This window comes from Panthera onca, chromosome A1 (genome assembly GCF_046562875.1).
Source record: "Panthera onca isolate mPanOnc1 chromosome A1, mPanOnc1 haplotype 2, whole genome shotgun sequence".
Taxonomy (NCBI): domain Eukaryota; kingdom Metazoa; phylum Chordata; class Mammalia; order Carnivora; family Felidae; genus Panthera; species Panthera onca.
The window spans coordinates 11,070,706-11,092,372 of record NC_138339.1 but is presented as its reverse complement, the minus strand read 5'-3'; the positions used below and the strand labels follow the sequence as shown (position 1 = coordinate 11,092,372).

Genomic DNA, 21,667 nt, shown 5'->3' with positions numbered 1-21,667 from the left:
TGAATCACTACTGTACTTTCTTACTCACTTTGTGGATGCTTTTCTTATTATCACAGGTTAATGTTTTAAAAAAAAATACATCCTGTATTAATTGTTTAAAAAATTTTTTTTAATGTTTATTTATTTTTGAGAGAGACAGAGACAGAATGTGAGTGGGTTAGGGGCAGAGAGAGAGGGAGATGCAGAATCCAAAGCAGGCTCCAGGCTCCTAGCCGTCAGCACAGAACCCGACGCGGGGCTCGAACTCACAAAGCTGTGAGATCATGACCTGGGCCTAAGTCGGACGCTCAACCGACTGAGCCACCCAGGCGCCCCACAGGTTAATTTCTTTTAATGTTTGTTTATTTTAGAGAGAGAGAGAGCACACACATGAGCAGGGGCAGGGCAGAGAGAGGAAGACAGAGGATCTGAAACAGGCTCCACACTGACAGCAGAGAGCCTGATGCAGGGCTTGAACCCAGCTATGACCTGAGCTGAATTCAGACACTTAACCTACTGAGCCACCTAGGTGCCCCTTATTATCACAGTTTATGTAAAACATTTACACGACAGCCTTAGTATATAGAATACATAGCACAAATGTCTACCTCTGTGTGTGTGTGTATGTGTGTGTGTGTTGAAATAATCCCTTTGGTGGGAAAAATGCTTATAGACAAAACGATTTTGATTAATTTTGCTCCTTATTATTATATTTATTATCTTTATATTTTGCTTCTTCTTATTATATATTATATCTTCTTATATATTGGGGGACCTAAGTTATGGTTCAACAGAACTATGTCTAAATCAGCCATACAAATGAAACTATACCTAAACCCTTATCCCCAAAGAGGTTTTCCATTTTAAAAGCTTGAATGAGGGATGCCTGGGTGGTTCAGTCCATTAGGTTAAGCATCCGACCTCGGCTCAGGTCATGACCTCACGGTTCATAAGTTCAAGCCCCACATTGGGCTCTGTGCTGACAGGTCAGAGCCTGGAGCCTGCTTCAGATTCTGTGTCTCCTTCTCTTTCTGTCCTTCCCCAACTCATGCTCTCTCTCTTAAAAACAAACATTAAAAAATTTTAAAAAATAAATGAAAAATAAAATCTTGAATAAATTGTTCTACTTTCCTTCAGAGATAACTTTATCTTTTCCATAACTATTGTCCCATTGTAGCATTTGGTCATTTACCTACTATTTGGTACATGACAGGTTGCTTTCATAATTCCAAATTGCGTTGAGAAAGAATGAAATCGTGCCATTTGCAGCAACGTGGATGGAACTGGAAGGTATTATGCTAAGTGAAATAAGTCAGAGAAAGATATCATGTGTGGATCTTGAGAAAGTTGACAGAAGACCACGGGGGAAGGAAAGGGGGAAAAAATAGTTACAAACAGAAAGGGAGGGAGGCAAACCATAAGAGACTCTTAAATACAGAGAACAAACTGAGGGTGGATGGGGGAGTGGGGGAGAGGGGAAAGTGGGTGATGGGCATTAAGAGGGGCACTTGTTGGGACGAGCACTGGGTGTCGTATGGAAGCGATGAACCCTGGGAATCGACCCCCAAAACCAAGAGCGCACTTTACACCGTATGTTAGCCAGTTTGACAATAAGTCGTATTAAAAAAAAAAAGAAACAGAAAACAACAACAAAAAATCCAAATTGCTTTAAATTGTACTATTTACTTTAGGGTATATTATTTTGTCAGTTTTAATCTTTGGGGGGAAATGTACTCCTTAGCCTCATTGTAATTCTTTGGGGATGTAGGTGGTTACTTTAAATGACAAAGTGATTGGTGTTAACAATGACATTGAATTGACCACAACCATCTCAATAATGTTCAAGCTTTAACTTGCTATTTTTTAAAATGAGGAATTGAATAATTTGCCCTTTTGTCCACATTATAGTAACTGTTGCTCTTGTGAATAATGGCTTTCATAAGCAACATGGGGGGTTTAGTACTGATTCCATAGCTCTCAAGTGGAGATGAGAGTGGAAATGTAGGTTGTAATAAGTCTTGCAAACTGTGTTGAGAATTTTGGACCTTTCCAAACAGCTGAGGGAAGGAGCAGGAAAGGGGGTGATGGCAGAGAAGGGGGTGAGCAAGGAGACCAATTATGGAGAGTAGTCCACGAGGAATAATTAAAGCCTAAACCAGGGCAGTGGCTCTGCAAATGGAAGAAATGGATGGAGGAAGAAAACATATTATGTTGGAAGAACTGATAAGACAGGGGGCGGTTTATGGATTTGACAGCCCCATGCTCTGTCCGTTCCCAGCAGACATAAAAACATGCACCCTTAGCATAAGTACAAGATTCGAAAGTTTTTATCCCTTTTATCCCTTTTTCAGCCACTTTATTATGCTTTTGTAATGATGTGTGAAATTCTAAAGTATGATTTATTTTGTGCCAACCTATAATTTTATTTTTCAAACTGCTTATCTCCCAAATAAGTATTATAATGCTTCCAAAAATCCATGCTTGGAATGAATCAAGGGAGGGGATAAGAGAGGAGACATATCTTTTGAGCAGCTATCATGATTCGGTTACTGTTGTAGCTGCTTTCCTACTTACATCCTCATACTCACTCTCTGAGCTGTTTTTACATCCATCTCACAGATGAGGAAACTGAGGCTCATGGCGTCACATAACATGGCCAGTGTCAGGCAGCCGTTAGATACTGGGAGCTGTGATTCAAACCTATGTCTTCCTGTTGTCAAACCATCGTTCTTCCCATGGCTTTACATTCCTCCCTTATCTGCCTTCTTCAGGTGAGGAGGTTTTCTTTTTTTAATGTCTAGATTTATTTCAGCTTAATGCTAGATAATATGCTTAATGCTAGATATATATCTATATATATATATAGATATATATAGATATATATCGCTTCCATATAACACCCAGTGCTCAATCCATCAGGTGCCCTCCTCAATGCCCATCACTCATTTCCCCCTCTCCCCCATCCCACCATGCCCCCTCAGTTTGTTCTCTGTATTTAAGAGTCTCTTATGGTTTGCCTCCCTCCCTTTCTGTTTGAAACTATGTTTTCCCCTTCCCGTCCCCCATGGTCTTCTGTTAAGTTTCTCAAGATCCACATATGAGTGAACACATATGATATCTGTCTTTCTCTGACTGACTTATTTCACTCGACATAATACCCTCCAGTTCCATCCACGTTGTTGCAAATGGCAAGATTTCATTCTTTCTCATTGCCAAGTAGTATTCCATTGTATATAGAAACCACATCTTCTTTATTTCAGGTGAGGATTTTTATAACGCTCACCTGTAGGAACTCAGGAATGATCATGATAGTGTGCAAAATGTGGGAATAAAAAATATTTGAATTTTTCCCTTTAGCTACCTTTCCTTCCTTCCTTCCTTCCTTCCTTCCTTCCTTCCTTCCTTCCCTCCCTCCCTCTCTCCCTCCTTTCTTCTTTCTTTCTTTCTTTCTTTCTAGAGGGAGAGAGAGCACGAGATGGGGAGAGGAGCAGAGGGAGAGGGAGAATCTCAAGCAGGCTCCATTCTCAGCACGGAGCCCAACACAGGGCTTGATCCCATGACCCTGGGATCATGACCTGAGCTGAAATCCAGAATGGGATGCTGAACCAACCCAGCCCCCCAGGTGCCCCTACTTTCTTTCTTAGTGTAATGGTAGTGTGAGTTCTTTTGTTATAGCTGCTTATGGAAAGGAATTTTGTAGGTGCCATGAAATGTCACTTTCTGTACTAATTATTACATTTTTTCAAATTTGAGATTCTTATGTAGTGAATCAATGAATTGAAATAACCACTAAGGAAGCTTTTTTTTTTTTTTTTTTAACGTTTATTTATTTTTGGGACAGAGAGAGACAGAGCATGAACGGGGGAGGGGCAGAGAGAGAGGGAGACACAGAATCGGAAGCAGGCTCCAGGCTCTGAGACATCAGCCCAGAGCCTGACGCGGGGCTCGAACTCACGGACTGCGAGATCATGACCTGAGCCGAAGTCGGACGCTTAACCGACTGAGCCACCCAGGCGCCCCTGAGGAAGGTTTTTAAAAAAATGTAACCAAATAAAAGGAAACAAAAGTGATAAAGGCAGGTTTTGCTGGAATTGCTACATCCCACCCCCCCCCCCCCCAAATTAAGAAAGTGATACAGGTTCCGAGCTTTTGTCTTGCTTAGCGAGGGAATTTTCCTTTGCTGGAATGTCCCTGGACCCGACTCGCTGTGCTCAGGGCCTGGTACAGTTCTACACACCATAGCTGCTCAATCAGTGGTGATGGACTGGCCAGAACATGAAGCAGTGGCCGGTGGCCTTTGCCCTTTGTCTTCATGCAGTTTAGTTACTAGAGCCTTTGTTTTAAATCTGTGGTTTTCAGTCACAGGGTGAGAATTTTCACATTTCTATTTCTGGCACCAAGATATGCCTGGATTTTCTTGTTCACTATTTGTTTCAGTCTGAAACAGGGTATAGAATTTAGTCATTCGTTCCAAAATATTGAGAGCCTACTGTGTACCAGGCATCGTTCCAAGAGTTGAGGGAACATATTAATGAACCAAAAAAATCTTTGGAGGCTAACTAATGACTAATTTATATGTTATGTTAGAAAGTGGTAAATGCGATTTAAAAACACAGAGTGGGGTAAGAGGGAGAGCTAGGGAATCAGATAGTGGGCTATGATTTTAAACAGGGTGGTCAAAGTAGGTTCCACTGAGAAGGTGACATTTAAGGAGAAGTTGAAGGGGAGGAGGGAGTAAGTTACCTGGTAGGATGGGCCTGACACAGCAACAGCCAGTGCAAAGGCCCTGAGGTAGGAGAGTACATTATGTGTTTAAGGCAGTGGGTCTCCAAGTGTGGTGCCCTGAACAGACAGGAATAGCAGCCCTGCATCACCTGGAGGTAGGTTAGATTCCCAGGCCCTGCTCTGGCTTATTGCTGATTTAGGGCTTACTGGATGTGGCTGGAGAAAAATGAAAAAGGACCCTCACAGGCTGTGGTAAGGTCTTAACTTTTACTCTGAGAGACATGGTTAGTCATTAGAGGGTTTGGGGAGAGGAGGTATGTTTCAGAGCAGTGTTCTGACTGGTAGGCTGGGAATAGACAACGGGCGGTAGGGATGAGCCAGGGAGACCTATTTGGGTCCTGTCATTTAAAGGAGAAATGACAGAGACATGCACCAGGGTGTCAGCAGTGGAGTTGGTGAGGAACGATAAGCCTCCGGGTCTGTTTCTGAAGTAGAGGTGATAGGATTTGCTGATGACCAGGACGTGGAGTTTGAGGAAAGGGACGTAGTGACAGAGGCCTCCAAAATTTTAGCTGCTGGGAGAATGGGGCTGCCGTCTGCTGGGATGGGGAAGGCTGGGGGGCAGCAGGTATGCAGGAAAGAGCCCTGACTTCCCTTTTGGTAGTGTTGCTGGGGTGGTGGGGGACATCTCTTCGACATTCACGTGGAGACGTCGAGACCACGTATGATGAAGAGCTGGGAAGAAGCTCTCAGTTACCTGCGTATCGATGGTGTTTAACACAAGACAGAGTTTGTGGAATTGTTATGCGATGTTTCTCATAGTCAAAAAGAAAATCCTAAAAATGATTACATAAATTAAGCACTACAGGGAAAGGACTTACACTAGGGTTTCACAATGGCAGTTTGGGCTACGTGTGGCTTCTCCCTCCCCATGATGTTCGTGTGGGCACTGGACCAGAGTGAAGGGAAGTCACCCAATTAATCATGGAATTAATGGGTAGTCCCATTATATTTTGTATGATTTCATATGATTCATTGCTACATATAACTTTATCATTTTTTTACTTTTTAAAAGTGTATGGATTTTGAAAGAGAGAGCATGTGCAAGAGTTGGGGAGGGGCAGAGAAAGAGGGAGAGAGAGAATCCCAAGCAGCCTGCCTGCTGCCTGCCCAGAGCCCAGTGCGGGGCTCAAACCCATGAACCGCGCAAGATCATGACTTGAGCCTAAATCAAGAGTTGGATGCTTAACCGACTGAGCCATTCAGCCACCCCAATCACTATTTATAACTTTAGATTTCTAGTTCTCTCAGCGGGGAGTAGAATCTACAATAATTGCTGAGCCCTATCCGGAGTACCCAATCGAATATTTACCCTGCTGAAGCTGCGGCGGAAATCTGAGCTTGGTAACACATGCCCAGGTAGCTCCACTGGGCACAACTGGAACTGGCAACCATGTCTTTTAACCATGCGTTGAACCCTGGTTTCCCCATATTGTGTCACACTTAAATTCATATTACTTCATTAAGGCGTCTAAGCATCGGTCAGTGGGCACTATATTTAGAAAGCTTTTCAAGCAAACTGACTAATGCATATCTTTCTGTCCAAATTTTTAAATACTATTTACCCACTGTCCTTTTTCCTTTAATATAATTTATTGCCAAATTGGCTTCCATACAACACTCAGTGCTCATCCCAACAAGTGCCCTCCTCAATGCCCATCACCCACTTTCCCCTCTCCCCCACCCCCCACCAACCCTCAGTTTGTTCTCTGTATTTAAGAGTCTCTTATGGTTTGCCTCCCTCCCTCTCTGTTTGTGACTATTTTTCCCCCTTCCTTTTCCCCATGGTCTTCTGTTAAGTTTCTCAGGATCCACATGTGAGTGAAAGCATATGGTAAATGTCTTTCTCTGACTGACTAATGTCACTTAGCATCATACCTTCCAGTTCCATCCATGTTGCTGTAAAAGGCAGGATTTCATTCTTTCTCATTGACAAGTAGTATTCCATTGTATATATTAACCTCATCTTCTTTACCCATTCGTCAGTTAATGGACATTTAGGCTCTTTCCATAATCTGGCTATTGTTGAGAGTGCTGCTCTAAACATTGGGGTACAAGTGCCCCTATGCATCAGTACTCCTGTATCCCTTGGGTAAATTCCTAGCAGTGCTATTGCTGGGTCCTAGGGTAGATCTATTTTTAATTTCTTGAGGAACCTCCACACTATATTCCAGAGTGGCTGCACCAGTTTGCATTCCCACCAACAGTGCAAGAAGGTTCCCATTTCTCCATATCCTCGCCAGCATCTATAGTCTCCTGATTTGTTCATTTTAGCCACTCTGACCGGCGTGAGGTGGTATCTCAGTGTGGCTTTGATTTGTGTTTCCCTGATGATGAGTGACGTTGAGCATCTTTTCATGTGTCTGTTGGCCATGCCTTCTTTGGAAAAGTGTCTATTCATGTTTTCTGCCCCTCACTGTCCTTTCCATTTTTGATTCTTTTACTAGCTTCAGAATTAGAGCCTCTCATTAAATAATCTGACTTTTGTGTATAATTTGACTTGGTGCCAGAGGCTCATCCTCTCTGTTGTCTTCCTGCCTCTGGGCTTCCTGCTGCCTTTGGCTGGTTCTTTTTTTTTTTTTTTTTTAAGTTTAAAAAAAAATTACATTTATGTATTTTTGAGAGACAGAGTGAGACAGAATGAGAGCGGGGGAGGAGCAGAAAGGGAAGGAAACGCAGAATCTGAAGTAGGCTCCAGGCTCTGAGCAAGAGTTCAGCACAGACCCCAACACGGGGCTCGAACCCACAAAATGTGACCTCATGAACTGAGCCAAAGTCGGACACTTAACCGACTGAGCCACCCAGGCGCCCCTGCCTTTGGCTGGTTCTGTGTCACGGCTGTTCCCTGCTTCCCCATCCTCACTGGTCCCATCTTTTTTCTCCTTCTGTTCCATGGACTCTCCCTCTCCAAACCACCAAGAAGAAGAAGTAACCAATATGGACAATAATCTTTCTAAACCATTCTCTCCCCAGCTATCTATAAAGATCTTCAGAAAAGATGTAAAACTTTACTTGTCATGGAGAGAGTAGCACCTGTTCAGGCCCAGAACATTTTTCAATTGAAATGTACCTGCAGCAGTGGTACAGGTTGTTTGCCTGTCATTTGGACCCTTGCTTTTCAGAGAACTGGATACTATTTCAACATAATCACATTCAAACAACAGAGCTCTTATCAGTAAGAGACTAAGGGAAGACAATGAATCTATTCTGAGAGATCTGTGTGTGTCTTTTCAAATATATTTCAATATATTTTCAATATATTTCACTTTTCAAACAAGCTTAAATATAATCACAAAAGTCACGTAACGTGATTTGACTTTAGGAAATAAATAGACGGTTCGGTGGATATTGATAGTATTTTTAGTAAGTTTCACATTGTTTGCTACCAATTCTTTCCTCCATTAGCTCCCCTCTTATTTTCATGAAGTTCCTGCAGCCACATATGATAACTACATTACAGGAGCTTGAGAACAGTCCTCTAGGTGAACTTCGTCAGGGATGGCCAAACAATAGTTGTTAATTAAGGAAGAAAATATATTTATGCAAATTAACAGGAATTGGAGAAAGAGAGAACTCATCTCCTAGAAGATGTAACTGCAAACAAAAGAAGGATGAAGGAGCTAGAAGATAATTTGCTTTACCGGCTGACGAGTACCCAGGGGTCCCTGGTGGAAGACGAGAGTCTCATCGTCGTGCTGAGCAACACAAAAAAGACCGCGGAAGAGGTGACACAGAAGCTGGAGATTTCGGCAGAGACAGAAATTCAGATTAACTCAGCCCGGGAGGAATACAGACCTGGTGAGTTTGGTAATGAAAGACAAATGTCACAGGAAAATGAAGTGAGAAACAAACCAAAATCAGAGAAACTGAAGGAAGTAAGGGCTGTGTGAAGTGGGGTGGCCGCTCCTGTTTTGTGACGTTGCGTTGGGACATATACAGTAAGACTGGGAGAAAACATTTTTTAATGGTGTAAATTCTCTAGGTGCTGATAATCCATGTTAGTTAGCAAATTCTTTCAGGTCCCTGTGAACTTATTTTTAAATTAGAAAGTAGAAAGGGAGAACTTTTAAAGAACGTCTGACTACAGTTTTGAAATTTAAGGAATTAGTGCAGCGTTTATGGGCTGCTTATTAGTTCTTTATCATTTGGTCACAATGAGCTGGTGTTTTGTTTGCAGTCTTTGTATTAGGAAGGTAGTTCTTTGGTCTCCTGGGAGTGCTTTAGTCTTACTCAGCAATTTGCAAAACAGTGTTGTTCATTGGTTACAAGAGGGGCCTGCTAAAAGAACTCAATTCCCTTTAGAAAATTATCATTCTTTCCGAAAAAATAATCAAAACAGCATCATCTGCTGATGGAGAGTCAGGAGCATCATCTTTGCGATGATGCCTTGTTTTGCCACCCTGACCCCAAGCTTAGTCAAGGCTTCCTCATGGAGCTTAAGAATGAGGTCCATAAAATGCCTACACACCTTGCTGGGTGTTAGAGTGTTTGCGATCCCATCAGTTACCTTTTCTACCTATGAAAAAATATAGTGAAATTCATAAGGGTTCTAAATCCATAAGAGGTTCTAAAATGGAAAAATGCTGTGTGATAAACACAAATAGAGTGCTTACACAGAGCTTATAAATAAGAGTTAAATATATATAATGAGCATTGCTCTAGACTCTCAGAGCTGGTAGATAGTCATTGATAAAAATAAAACTTGTTGTTTTCATTTAGAGTTTAGGCTGGTCTGGGCACAGATCATTTATTTTCCACCCTCGTAGCACAAGCAACCTTGCTCTCTGTCTTTCAGTGGCAACACGGGGCAGCATCCTGTACTTCCTCATCACTGAGATGCGCTTGGTTAATGAAATGTATCAGACTTCGCTCCGCCAGTTTCTTGGCTTGTTTGACCTTTCCTTAGCCCGGTACGTCTGCACTCAGGAAGCCAAGCTGAATTCTATATCTGTGGGCTAGAATGATGACATTACATTTGTAACTTCTTTTCCTTTTGCTACTGAGTCTTTTTTTCTTTTTTTAATCTAAGTGTAGTGTAATTACCAGGGTGTTAACAAATCATTCTCATTTGTCATTTTATGCTCAGAGACAGGCCCATCAACTCTTCATCCATTGATTGATCCCTTTGGTTTTGTGTGTTTCTGTTACACAAGAAAATTCCCAAGACTTTTTTTTTGTGAGTGACATTACCCTGCGGGTAAAATCGATTTAGGCAACACTGAGGATTCTGTTATGTCATTTTATGTTGAGAGAATGCTTGTTATTTTCGATCGAGGATGCTGATTCTTGTGTACAAAGGAACTGGCTCTCCAAAGTTATGTATTTGCCGTTAAAGAGGTTGTTTTTATGGACAATGGGAAAGGGCAGTGGGGTAAGCTGGATTTAAGTGTTCTCTCCTGCAGGTCGGCCAAGAGCCCAATCACAAGCAAGAGGATTGCTAATATCATTGAGCATATGACTTACGAGGTTTACAAGTATGCAGCCCGGGGATTGTATGAGGAGCACAAGTTCTTATTCACCTTGCTGCTTACCCTGAAGATCGACATCCAGAGGAACCGAGTGAAGCATGAAGAGTTTCTCACCCTTATTAAAGGTCAGTATAACAATGGAAAGCGTTGTACACGGGTCCAGATGTACAAATTCTTTGAAGGTCTTGTGCGGTATTTTTTTTTTTTTTCTGGCTACAGTAGTTTCCTTGCATGTCATTGGAGATTGCGTATACGTGAAATACTTTATTTGTTCATTTATTGCATGAATATTTATTGAGAACCTACTACTGTATGCCAAGGCACAGACTAGGCACTTGGGGCACATCATAAAACAACAAGTAAATTGTGTAGTATGGGAGAAGCTAGTAGGCACTATACAAAAAGCAAAGCAGGAAAAGGGGGATGGGGAGTTACAGGGTATGTGGACTGGGAATTAATATTCTAAATGGGATATTTAGTGGGGTATCTAATGGGTAGGCCTCCCTGAGAGATGGACAAGTGAGTAAAGGCCTGGAGGAGCAGGGGTCGCTGGCCTTGGGGACATGCAAAGGAAGAGTATCAAAGGAAGACAGCATCAATGCTCTGGTGGGAGTCAAGCCTCCCATGACTGAGGCTGGAGCCATGGTGTGTGTGTGTGTGTGGGGGGGTGATTGTGGAGCTCATCTTGCAGATTCTGTATCTGTTGAGGCATTGCTCGCAGGCAGGTCCCCTGTGCCACTGCACAATACAGCCCAGTGGAAGGCTAGGAAACAAATTTGCAGTCACGTTCTTGAATGTCTGGACAAAAAATATTTAAAGTAACTGTGGAAATGATGCTCGGGTCGAAATGGCTTTATCTACTACACCTTTCTAAGCCATCTCTTTATAGATGAGACACAATTTTATCTACAGTAGGTGGGGGGGGAGATTTTCATGTTTACCTGGAGAGTAGATTTGCAGAGGAACTTGAAAAGGACCCTGAAGGAGCAGTAGGGAAGGGGTGTGGGTAGGCACATGCTGTGCCCTGGGGGTATGTGTGGGTCCACAGCCATATGTGAATAAATGCATATTCGTGTTTGTTTAAATATGCATTTGCATATGTATCTTATAGAAACAACAAAGACTCATTTGGTTACACTTGAACTTAGAAATGTATGATTTGGGGCGCCTGGGTGGCGCAGTCGGTTGAGCGTCCGACTTCAGCCAGGTCATGATCTCGCGGTCCGTGAGTTCGAGCCCCGCGTCAGGCTCTGGGCTGATGGCTCGGAGCCTGGAGCCTGTTTCCGATTCTGTGTCTCCCTCTCTCTCTGCCCCTCCCCCGTTCATGCTCTGTCTCTCTCTGTCCCAAAAATAAAAAAAAAAAAAAAAAAAAAAAGAAATGTATGATTTATGGGGCGTCTGGGTAGCTCAGTCCGTGAAGCATCCAACTCTTGGTTTTGGCTCAGGTCATGGTCTCAGTGTCCCAGGGTCGTGAGATCAAGGTCTGTGTTGGGCTTTGTACTGACAGCCCAGAGCCTACTTAGGATTCTCTCTCTCTCTCCCTCTCTCTCTGTGCCTCCCTTCTCTTGGTTTCTCTCTCTCTCTCTCTCTCTCAAAATAAATAAAGAAACTTAAAAAGAAAAAAAGAAATGTATGATTTATGGACAATCTCTCTCTCTCTCTCTTTCTCTCTCTCTCTCTGTCTTTAATTCTTTGTCTCTAACCCTCGAACTCTTGCTCCTTAGGTTTCTTTATTTTTCAGTTTTCCTAAATTGGAGCACGTGGATGAACTGGGGAGACATCCCTTAGATGTTTGGTGTCGGGGTTGACTTTTTCGCCGAGCCCTTCCAATAATACTGTCTCATTGACTGGTCCTCCAGCTGATGGGCATTTACTGTGGCAAGTTGTTCCCGACACGAAATGCATTTCCTCATGAAATGCATCCAGGTCTGGTTGAAATACCGTAAAGTGTGTTACAGTTTGGCATGATGATAGCAGATGTGGGATTAGGTTTAGCAAGACTAAGTGAGAATAGTGACTTTGCTGATTTCTTGATGAGTGTCTCAAGCAGATTCTTTAACTTTTTTCAGGCTTCAGCCTCCTCAGCTGTAAGACAAGGATAGTCAAATCTACATCATCAGATTCTTGAGAAGTCGTACAATTTCTGTAAATCTCGGCACATGGAACGTGTTCAGCAAATGATAGGCATTGTGATATTTTCTTTAGTATTTTAGTTTGTTTTGATTAGTCCCCGGCTGGCGTAGGCTGGACAGCTTTTGTGGGTCTTTGGCATTCAACAGTTTTAGAATGCTGCTTTATGAAACGGAGTGTCAGAAGAAACTTCGGAATGCAGTTACGTTGTAAGATTGCTCTTTGCTGGTTATGTTTAGTGACAGTTACCCAGTGAGTGAACTCCCCTGCAGAGGGAGTTCACTTGTTTGAAATGTTATTTAAAGATTTTTTAAAAACGTTTTCGATTTTTTTTTTAACATTTATTTATTTTTGAGACAGAGAGAGAGCATGAACAGGGGAGGGTCAGAGAAAGAGGGAGACACAGAATCTGAAACAGGCTCCAGGCTCTGAGCTGTCAGCACAGAGCCCGACGCGGGGCTCGAACCCACGGGCCGTGAGCTTATGACCTGAGCCGAAGTCGGACACTTAACTGACTGAGCCACCCAGGCGCCCCCGTTTTTGATTTTTTTGAGAAAGAGAGAGAGAGAGTGAGGGAGGAGGGGAGGAGCAGAAAGAGAGGGAGAGAGAAAATCCCAAGCAGGCTCTGTGCTGTCAGTGCAGAGCCCGACTCTGGGCTTGAACTCCCGAACCGCGAGATCATGACCTGAGCCAAGATCAAGAGTGGGATGCTTAACCAACTTAGCCACCAGGCACCCTGAAAATGTTATTCAGATAGCAACAGTACTTTGATACTGGTCTTTTAATTTGCTCATCTCCAAGGTGGGAAAGGATCAGTCCAGATGGCGTGCTAAATCTGCTTTGGCTATACCGCTTTATAACTGTGTGGTGTAACTTGTATACCTTTTTTGTTACAAGAACACATCATTTTTACAAAGTATTACCTTAAAAATTGGAACTTACCTTTTCCGGAAGTAAGGGTTTCCAGAATGAAAGCAACAGCGTAAGTCTCAATCATCTTGAGAATTTATTTTGAATTATTCCTATTCCAACCATTTATTCATCAGAAGTACATTTAATCTGGTGCCATATTATCCAGAAATACATCTGTCCCCAACCCATTACAATCATTCTCTGTGACCCATTGTACACTGTTAAAGCAGATAAGATATTCATGACACAGTTACTCTACTAAACAACGAATAATGCTTTGGTTGCAAGAAACACCCTTTCCTTCCCATACATAGCTTCTCCCTAACTCTCTAGTGAATATCTCATTCTTTTGAGTTTGTTGGAAAATGGACGGTTTCCATAGAAATCGGTATGACACTTTTCAACACAATGCCCCTGGCCTTAGGTCTTTAACTACTCCCTGCCGTTGAAGCAATCTGTTTTGATTTTGTGAGTTAATAATCTTATCAAAATTGCTTCAAGGCCACACTCACCTTCTTGGGAATATACTAAGATGGATTTGGCAAAAGATAGTAATTTAGTGGGGTCCATGGGGTACCTGGATAAAGTAGAGATTGGCTCAATAAATATCTTGAGTATTGTTATTTGTTCATGACCTGCTCTGTTCAGAAAAGGATCTTAAAGGTAACCAAATGCATTGGTTATATTCTTTTAAGAATTATGCTTGGAGCATATTTTCCCTGAAACATTTTGATAGATGGTGTTTATTGAACAGCATATTATATCCTATAAAGACTTTCTAACTCTTCCTCTGACTTCAAATATGACTGTTCACACATTTAGTTTTTCTGAGGTGAGCCAGGAGCTTAGGTAAATCAGCAGCAACATAAGAGTCACTACCCACTGGAAATATTTGCTGTGGTTAGATTGACCAAAAATAAGTGATACAACACAGGATCCTTGGATGTGCTCAAAATGGATATAGATAATATGCTGATTTATAGATGAGAACTCTTTAAACACATGTAGTGCTGCTGACATTTCTAGATAAATTCTCTCCTTGAAAGAGCTTGTGTGAACATCATGCACTTCTTAACATTGACAGTAGCTACTCATTTAGTGACCCTCTGCTCTGGTCTTGATCCCATTTCGTGTGCTTTACACATGTGTTTTCTGTCATTCTGTCATTATCACAACATCCAGCCTTCATTATTCCCAGCGTACATATATTTGGAAACAGAGACCCAGACCGATGAGCTGCCTTGTCCCAGACCTTGGCCAGATGGGGCTAGGACAGAATTCAGCATCCTCCTGGGCCACACTTATATTGCTGATTCTCAAGTGTGTTTTTCTAAAATCATCTATTCCTTTATTAAATTTTAAAGCTTGTCCATTACGATGACACCTTTCTGAGTTAAAAAAATGTCAAGGTTGTAAAATAATTAAAATGAAAAGTGTAAGCAAAAGCTGTTGTAAACAGACTGTTTTAGAGTAAAGAAAGAAAAGTCTAGTAACTTTATATGTTTAATTTTAAAGGAGGTGCCTCATTGGACCTTAAAGCTTGTCCTCCTAAACCATCCAAATGGATCCTGGACATGACCTGGCTGAATTTAGTGGCACTCAGCAAACTTAGACAGTTTTCTGATGTCCTTGATCAGGTAACTTGTGCTTTGAATAAACTTATGGCAGTGTCATGGGGAGCAGCTTCCTGATTTATCACCAGCTACAGTATTTGCAGAAGAGAGACTTTTTCACTTTGTCACTCATACAATGGTATTACCTGTGTTTGACCTTGCTCATGCTCACTCAACTCTCTGATAAAGCGAACTCCACCCAAGTTTAACTACTATTGTCCTGTACCATATGTCAGTATCACCAACTGGAAATCCACAAGTGGGGAAACTGATAGATTTAATTAGATCATTAGATACAGTTAAGAGGAGATTGAATGGAAAAAAAAAAATACAAAGAGCCTGTATCTAAATGCCTGCCCATTTGTCCTTGTCTCTCTTCTTCTTCCTCTCCTTGTCCTTCCACCATTATATTGCTTTAGCCAGGCATCTGGACTTACATCTAATGCCAGTGCTTGGCCCCTTATCTTTACAAGTTATTGTCCTTTCCCAACCAGCCAGTTCCCTATGAATTGTGTATGTACTGGGATCATGGAAGTTGGGTCTGGAGAGTTCAGTTGAGACAAACCAGGAAACAGATTCTTAAAAATCAGAAGACCAGAGAGGTCACACTGACAGCAAGGTGGCTTTATTCAGCCATGAGTTGTAGGCTTTTTTATGACCAGAACCTGTGCTAAGGTTGGTTCTTCACTTTCCTCCCAGCTTAAGTTGACCAGAAGCTTAATGTTCAGCTTTTTAAAAATGCTTTGTATGTTTTTATGTATTTTTATGTTTTGGCCTATGTCTGGTGATCTGCATTATTTCTACCATGTAGTGAAATAACTTTCATTTGGGAGGTTTTAATGCACTCTAGCTTATTCCCCTCGAAGGTGACTGCTAGTGACCTTTCCTGGACTGATATCTGTTCAGTAACAGTTGCTGTCTTATGGAGATTATCTTGTGCTGAAATCCCTCCATGTCATATAGTCTTTGATGACTGAGGGAAGTTATTGTTTTTTACTCTTATATGATACTTTCTAAATACAGATCTGGAATGCCTTTTCCTTTGATTAGGCCTCCCAGAAATATACCAGGGGCTTTAATCGAAGGGAATATACCAGAGAACATAGGATTACATTTATCTTCAGATGTTGTTTGTTTGTTCTATGTTTTTGAGATGATTACCGACAGAATGCTTGTCTCTCTTTGAGTTTTTAAGCTCTAAAGGATAATGGACTGTATTCTTTTCCTCTTTCTCAATTACCTAAAGGAAACATGTGTATCATTATTCATTCGATGATGATATGAAATGGTATATTTCAAATTACTCTAGATTAATAGAATATTGACCAAAAAGCTTTTTGTTCAATAATAAACATGCGTTAAATGTCTTCTTTTGTGCCAGGAGTGGTCCTGGGAAATGAGGAAGCATATGTGAATAACTAAATGAATTTGTTCTTGATCATGAGAGGATTTCATGGAGCAAATCAGATTTCCTTAAAATAATGAAAATGAGTTTTCATTGATTTCTTTATTCCTTACAAAATTGTTACCACAAAGGCATTAGAAGATATTAAACAAATCAAGAGTCTCCCTACTTCAAAAACTAGGTGTAAGCTGGCATTAATACAGAGTGACTTTAGCGTAAATCACATTTGATTTTAGACTTCCACACTTTTTGCTACTAGAATATAAAATAATGAAAAGGTCAAAGGATATCTTTCACACATGTCTGGAATGGTCAGAAGGTTTGATGAAAAATATCTGTGAACTATTACTAAAAGATTTTCTTGTGCTGTGATGCAATTCTTATCCCCTGATATTTCAGATATCAAGAAATGAGAAAATGTGGAAAACTTGGTTTGATAAGGAAAACCCTGAGGAAGAACCCCTTCCAAATGCCTATGATAAATCTCTTGACTGCTTTAGACGTCTTCTCCTTATTAGATCCTGGTGTCCTGACAGAACCATTGCCCAGGTAAAAAGTACATATTAGAAAAAATAGGAGAATATATTTTTTTAAAGATTTTTTAATTATTATTTTTAAGTAATCTCTGCACCTAGTGTGGGACTTGAACCTACAACTCTGAGATTAAGAGTCACATGCTCCGCTGACTGAGCCAGCCAGGCACACCTGGGAGAATATATATATATGTTTTTTTTTTTTTAATTTAAATTTTAGTTAACATACGGTGCAGTATTGGTTTCTGGAGTAGAATTCAGTGATTCATCACTTACATATAATACCCAGTGCTCATCCCAACAAGTACCCTCCTTAATGCCCATCACCCATCTAGCCCATCGCCCACCCATCTCCTTCCATCAACCCTCCATTTGTTCTCTAGAGTTAAGAGTCTCTTATGGTTTGCATCCCTCTCTCCTTTTTTTTCTTTTCCCCTTCCCATATGTTCATCTATTATCTTTCTTAAATTCCACATATGACTGAGATCGTGGTATTTGTCTTTCTCTGATTGACTTATTTCACTTAGCATATACACTCTAATTCCATCCACATCATTGCAAATGGCAAGATTTCATTTTTTATGGCTGGGTAATATATTCTATTGTATATATGTACCACATCTCCTTTATCCATTCAGCAATCGATAGACATTTGGGCTCTTTCCACAGCTTGACCGTTGTTGATAATGCTGCTATAAATATTGGGGTGCATGTGTCCCTTTGAATCAGTATTTTTGTATCCTTTGGGTAAACACCTAGCAATGCAACTGCTGGATTGTAGGGTAGTTCTGTGTTTAACTTTTTGAGGAACCTCTAAACTGTTCTCCAGAGTGGCTGCATTCCCACCAACAGTGCAAGAGGGTCCTCCTTTCCCTAGGAGAATATTTTTAAGGAGAATTTCCTTTGAAATATAAAGAAATGTTGAAAATTTTAATCCCAATGTGAATTTTCTTGGAGGCTTCTTTGGAATTTTCTAGCAGTACCTATGTGCAAAATGAAAAAATAAACAAATATAGCGAGGTGTACGTTTGGGCTAAATGATTTACTAATCTACTTTGTTCTAAATGGTACAAGAATGAATGAGAATGCCATGTTTTTAAGTTGTCACATAGGTATAACATAAAGGTGATGTATTGCTCTTCCATACCATTTTTATATTAACTTAGACATGATATGGCTGCTCCATTTTGTTAGTAGTCAAAGAACGTTTCTTTAAATAGGAATGATGAGAAGGCACTAGGAGGAGAGGCAGATGAGAGGGTAGCACAGTATTCCCAAATCTATAGTTGTGATCCCAGAAAGCCTCACCACCCCTGATGCAGGAGATGGCTTAAGATTCCTTGAATTTTACGTATGGTTTAAATGTGAATCCTGCCTCCAAAAGATCCATCTTTTCAAAGACTTTTAATTTGCTGGCCCACCATCATGGAAATGTCACTAACAAGACCTGCGGTATCCTGCCTTCACATGAAAAACTCAGCTTGAATATTCAGCTCAGGTTGATTCCTTAGGTGCTTCTCCCAAGAAGCCATATAGTAAAAATAGGCTGGGTTTATAATGGGATGTAGGAAGTTCAGCGCTTCACTCTCCAGAGGGAGCATTAAAACCGTATGGAGTAACCATCTCCAGAATCCATGTAGGTACCCAGGAATCATGAAAACAACTAGATTCAATGATTTATTGAGAAAAGAAAAATGAGTTTTGCAATACAGGGCAACTGAGATCACCCTTCCTTCAGTTTTTCTTCTCAGTTTCATTACTTTTATCTTGCCCAAAAGAATTGTCAAACTGTTGCCTTAAGGACAATGTAGAAAGTTCAAGTAGTTCGTTTCTTTCTCTTTCTTTCTTTCTTTCTTTCTTTCTTCCTTCCTTCCTTCCTTCCTTCCTTCCTTCCTTCCTTCTTTTCTTTTCTTTTTCTTTCTTTCTCTTTCTTTCTTCCTCCTTCCCTCCCTTTCTTCCCCTCTTTCTCACTTCCTTCCTCCCCTCTTTCCCTCCTCCCTCCCTCCTTCTCTTTCTTTATTACTTCCTCTGCTTTCTCCCTCCCTCTCCTCTCATCCTCTCCCTCCCTTCCTCTCTTCCTTCCTTTTTACCCCCTCATGTAACATTTTATTTGGTTCAGTGCTAAAATTTAAGTCTACAAGCTCCTTTGTAACTTTGTCATCTTCATCCTGGCGTCTGTCATCTATAGGCTGGGCACAGCCATGGCTTCCTAACTGGGGTCTCCTCTTGCTCCTTCTTGCCCACCCTAGTCAATCCTGTATGTTCTAGAGAACATACAGAAATGGAAATAAGAAATGGAAATAAGATATTCTATTCCTTGGCTTTTAAAGTCTTTCAGTGCCTTCCCATGGCCCCTATGATAACACCCAAGTCTTAAGATCTAGAAGTCCTCTCTGGAAAAATGTTTTCTCCTCTGAAATTCTTATGCTCACATTATATTCCTTTTGTGATTTTCAACCAGACACTTTCTTGGGAAGCATATTAGAAGGTCTACAGTGTGGGTACATTCAGTCCCCATTTCCCATAAGCAGCATCAGGCGTGTTCTTGGTATTTCAGCTGAGTATGACTGCCCATGTCAGGGGACATTTGAGGGCCTGGTTGCAAAACCATTGCACTCTCGGAGGGTGTCACATGGTACATACACATTTATGTCTCAAAAGCACCCAGAAAAGAACAGGTGCAGAGGTGTGATTGACCATTTTTAAGCTCAGAGACGTAGGGTGTGGCAATCACTTTGAGAATGGATAGAGCATAGCTAGGTATTCAAAATGGAAGAAGAGCCTGTATTACTGACTGAAATCAAACTTTGGATGTTTTTAAGTCAAAAACAATGGTTTAACCAGTACCACCCTTACTTTGGCTATCTGAAGCCTCTCTGATTTAAGGGAAACTCTACCTACAACTGTTTTGTGTTTCTCTGGGAATGAAAGTGGGGTCCTACTAAGGTCCACCTCACCAAGGCTCACTTTGCCCTGCACCTGGAAAAGTTACAGTTCATGTCGTACCCACACCTGGGCTCTGCTTATTATGTGAGAGCAATTCTTCTGGGGAATCCCACCGGGGATAAAAAACGTGGGTCTTACTCTAATGGGGTGGGAGAAGATAACAGAATGGAAGGAAGTTTTTCTTTGAGGGCACCCAATTTTTACCAGAGGGAGAATATAGACTAAAGGTCATACTCACAATAGTATTTTATCTAACATAATTATTTTACCTTATTTGGAAAGAGACTGTGTTGTTCAAAATATTTATATATGGTTGATAAGTTGACATAGCCTGTGATACTGCAAGCATGTATTTCAGTCAAACCAAAATTAACGGTAAGGGAGATAAGCCAAAAATGGAAAGATATGACAGTGATTAGGAGAACAATTATGGACTAAATCTTTAAAACATTAATGCATTCATTCAGGAAGTGTCTAATATATTTCATTCAACAAGAAGTCATTCAGTAGTTATCTATTGATAAGTATCCATTAAACCCCAGGCATTGTGCTGCTTACTTGATTATTGGAATGCATGTGCATTTCTCTTAAAGCATCCTAAAGAATACAGTCGCCTAATATTTTACATTTTTTTATGTACCAGGAAGTAGCCAGTGTATTGAACCAGGTTCCAGACAAGGAGTCCACCAACTTGGGTTCTGGTCTTTGAACTGTGCGATGTGTGTTGGCAAATAACACAGCCCCTCCACCTATGGAGTGGAGATAGAACAAGAAAAATGTCTATGTCCTATTTCCCTAAGCAGAATTACTCTGGGCATCAAGATAATCTATAAAAATGAACTTTGGAAGCCACAGTGCATCAGACACGTGAAGGGGATAGAGCCACTTTTTGTGACTCCTGTACTGTCTTTGACAGGCCCGCAAGTACATCATGGACTCCATGGGAGGGAAGTATGCGGAAGGTGTTATCCTGGACTTGGAAAAGACGTGGGAGGAATCTGACCCGCGGACACCACTCATCTGTCTCCTGTCTATGGGCTCAGATCCCACGGATTCCATCATCGCCCTGGGGAAGAGATTAAAAATAGACACCCGTTATGTGTCCATGGGCCAGGGCCAGGAGGTCCACGCCCGCAGGCTCTTACAACAGACCATGGCGAATGTGAGGCCAAATGTCTACTCTTATGTTGTTGATATTGCAGGTTATAGAATAGCAACGCAGAAAAGAACTTGAGCATCAATAAGAATTTAAATTTATGCACTGTGTGTTATTCACTAAAGAGGGAAAAGTAGAATGTCTATTAGGAAATTTTCATGGAAAAATTAGATATAATTTAAGACTTTTTCTGCTGAACCGTGACTTATGGAAAACTTAGCCGACCAGGACATGTTATTTCCCAACCAGTTTGCATAATGCGAAGCCCCACTCCAGATCTCCAACCCTCAGTGGGGTCTATAGCCCCCAACTCTGCCTCCACCATATGCGCCGGCCCTTCCAGCTCTGCTCTTGGAATCACCACATTCCAGAATCCACCATACCATGCCTTTCTTGAGTTCCAGAATGCGTGATCTATGCCCTGGAGCCCCCCATGCCTGGCCCAGGTTTCAGAGGCCAGGAATCTGCCATTACCCCGCAGTGGTACCAGAGGTTTTAGGAAACCTGGCTTGTCACCTTCCAGGCGGGGCTCCTAGAACCCTCTGAGGCTTGCAAATTCTGTAGCATGCAGAGCATGCCATACCCAGGCCTCACGTGGGGGCCACCGTATGGTGATCTCGCAAATGGGATAGCCACACCCAGAGCTGGGGCACTTTCAGGGACTTAAATGAACTGAATGCTGAAGGTCCTTCTTCCATTTTGTCTCTAGAATTCCATCTCCAGGACAGGGCCCTCATGTG

The 21,667-nt window shown here is 41.5% G+C and overlaps 1 protein-coding gene across 2 annotated transcripts in view; it reads left to right on the top strand.

Annotated features, from left to right (window-relative positions):
* DNAH5 (dynein axonemal heavy chain 5) overlaps positions 1-21,667 on the top strand; it is a 284,081-nt gene that overhangs the window by 239,417 nt on the left and 22,997 nt on the right. For both annotated transcript variants that reach the window (XM_078444422.2, XM_078444417.2), the window contains exons 66-71: positions 8,319-8,562; positions 9,560-9,674; positions 10,167-10,357; positions 14,790-14,911; positions 16,692-16,841; positions 20,688-20,933. In XM_078444422.2, the coding sequence (XP_078300548.2) occupies positions 8,319-8,562; positions 9,560-9,674; positions 10,167-10,357; positions 14,790-14,911; positions 16,692-16,841; positions 20,688-20,933 (1,068 nt within the window). The remainder of the gene's footprint in view (positions 1-8,318; positions 8,563-9,559; positions 9,675-10,166; positions 10,358-14,789; positions 14,912-16,691; positions 16,842-20,687; positions 20,934-21,667) is intronic.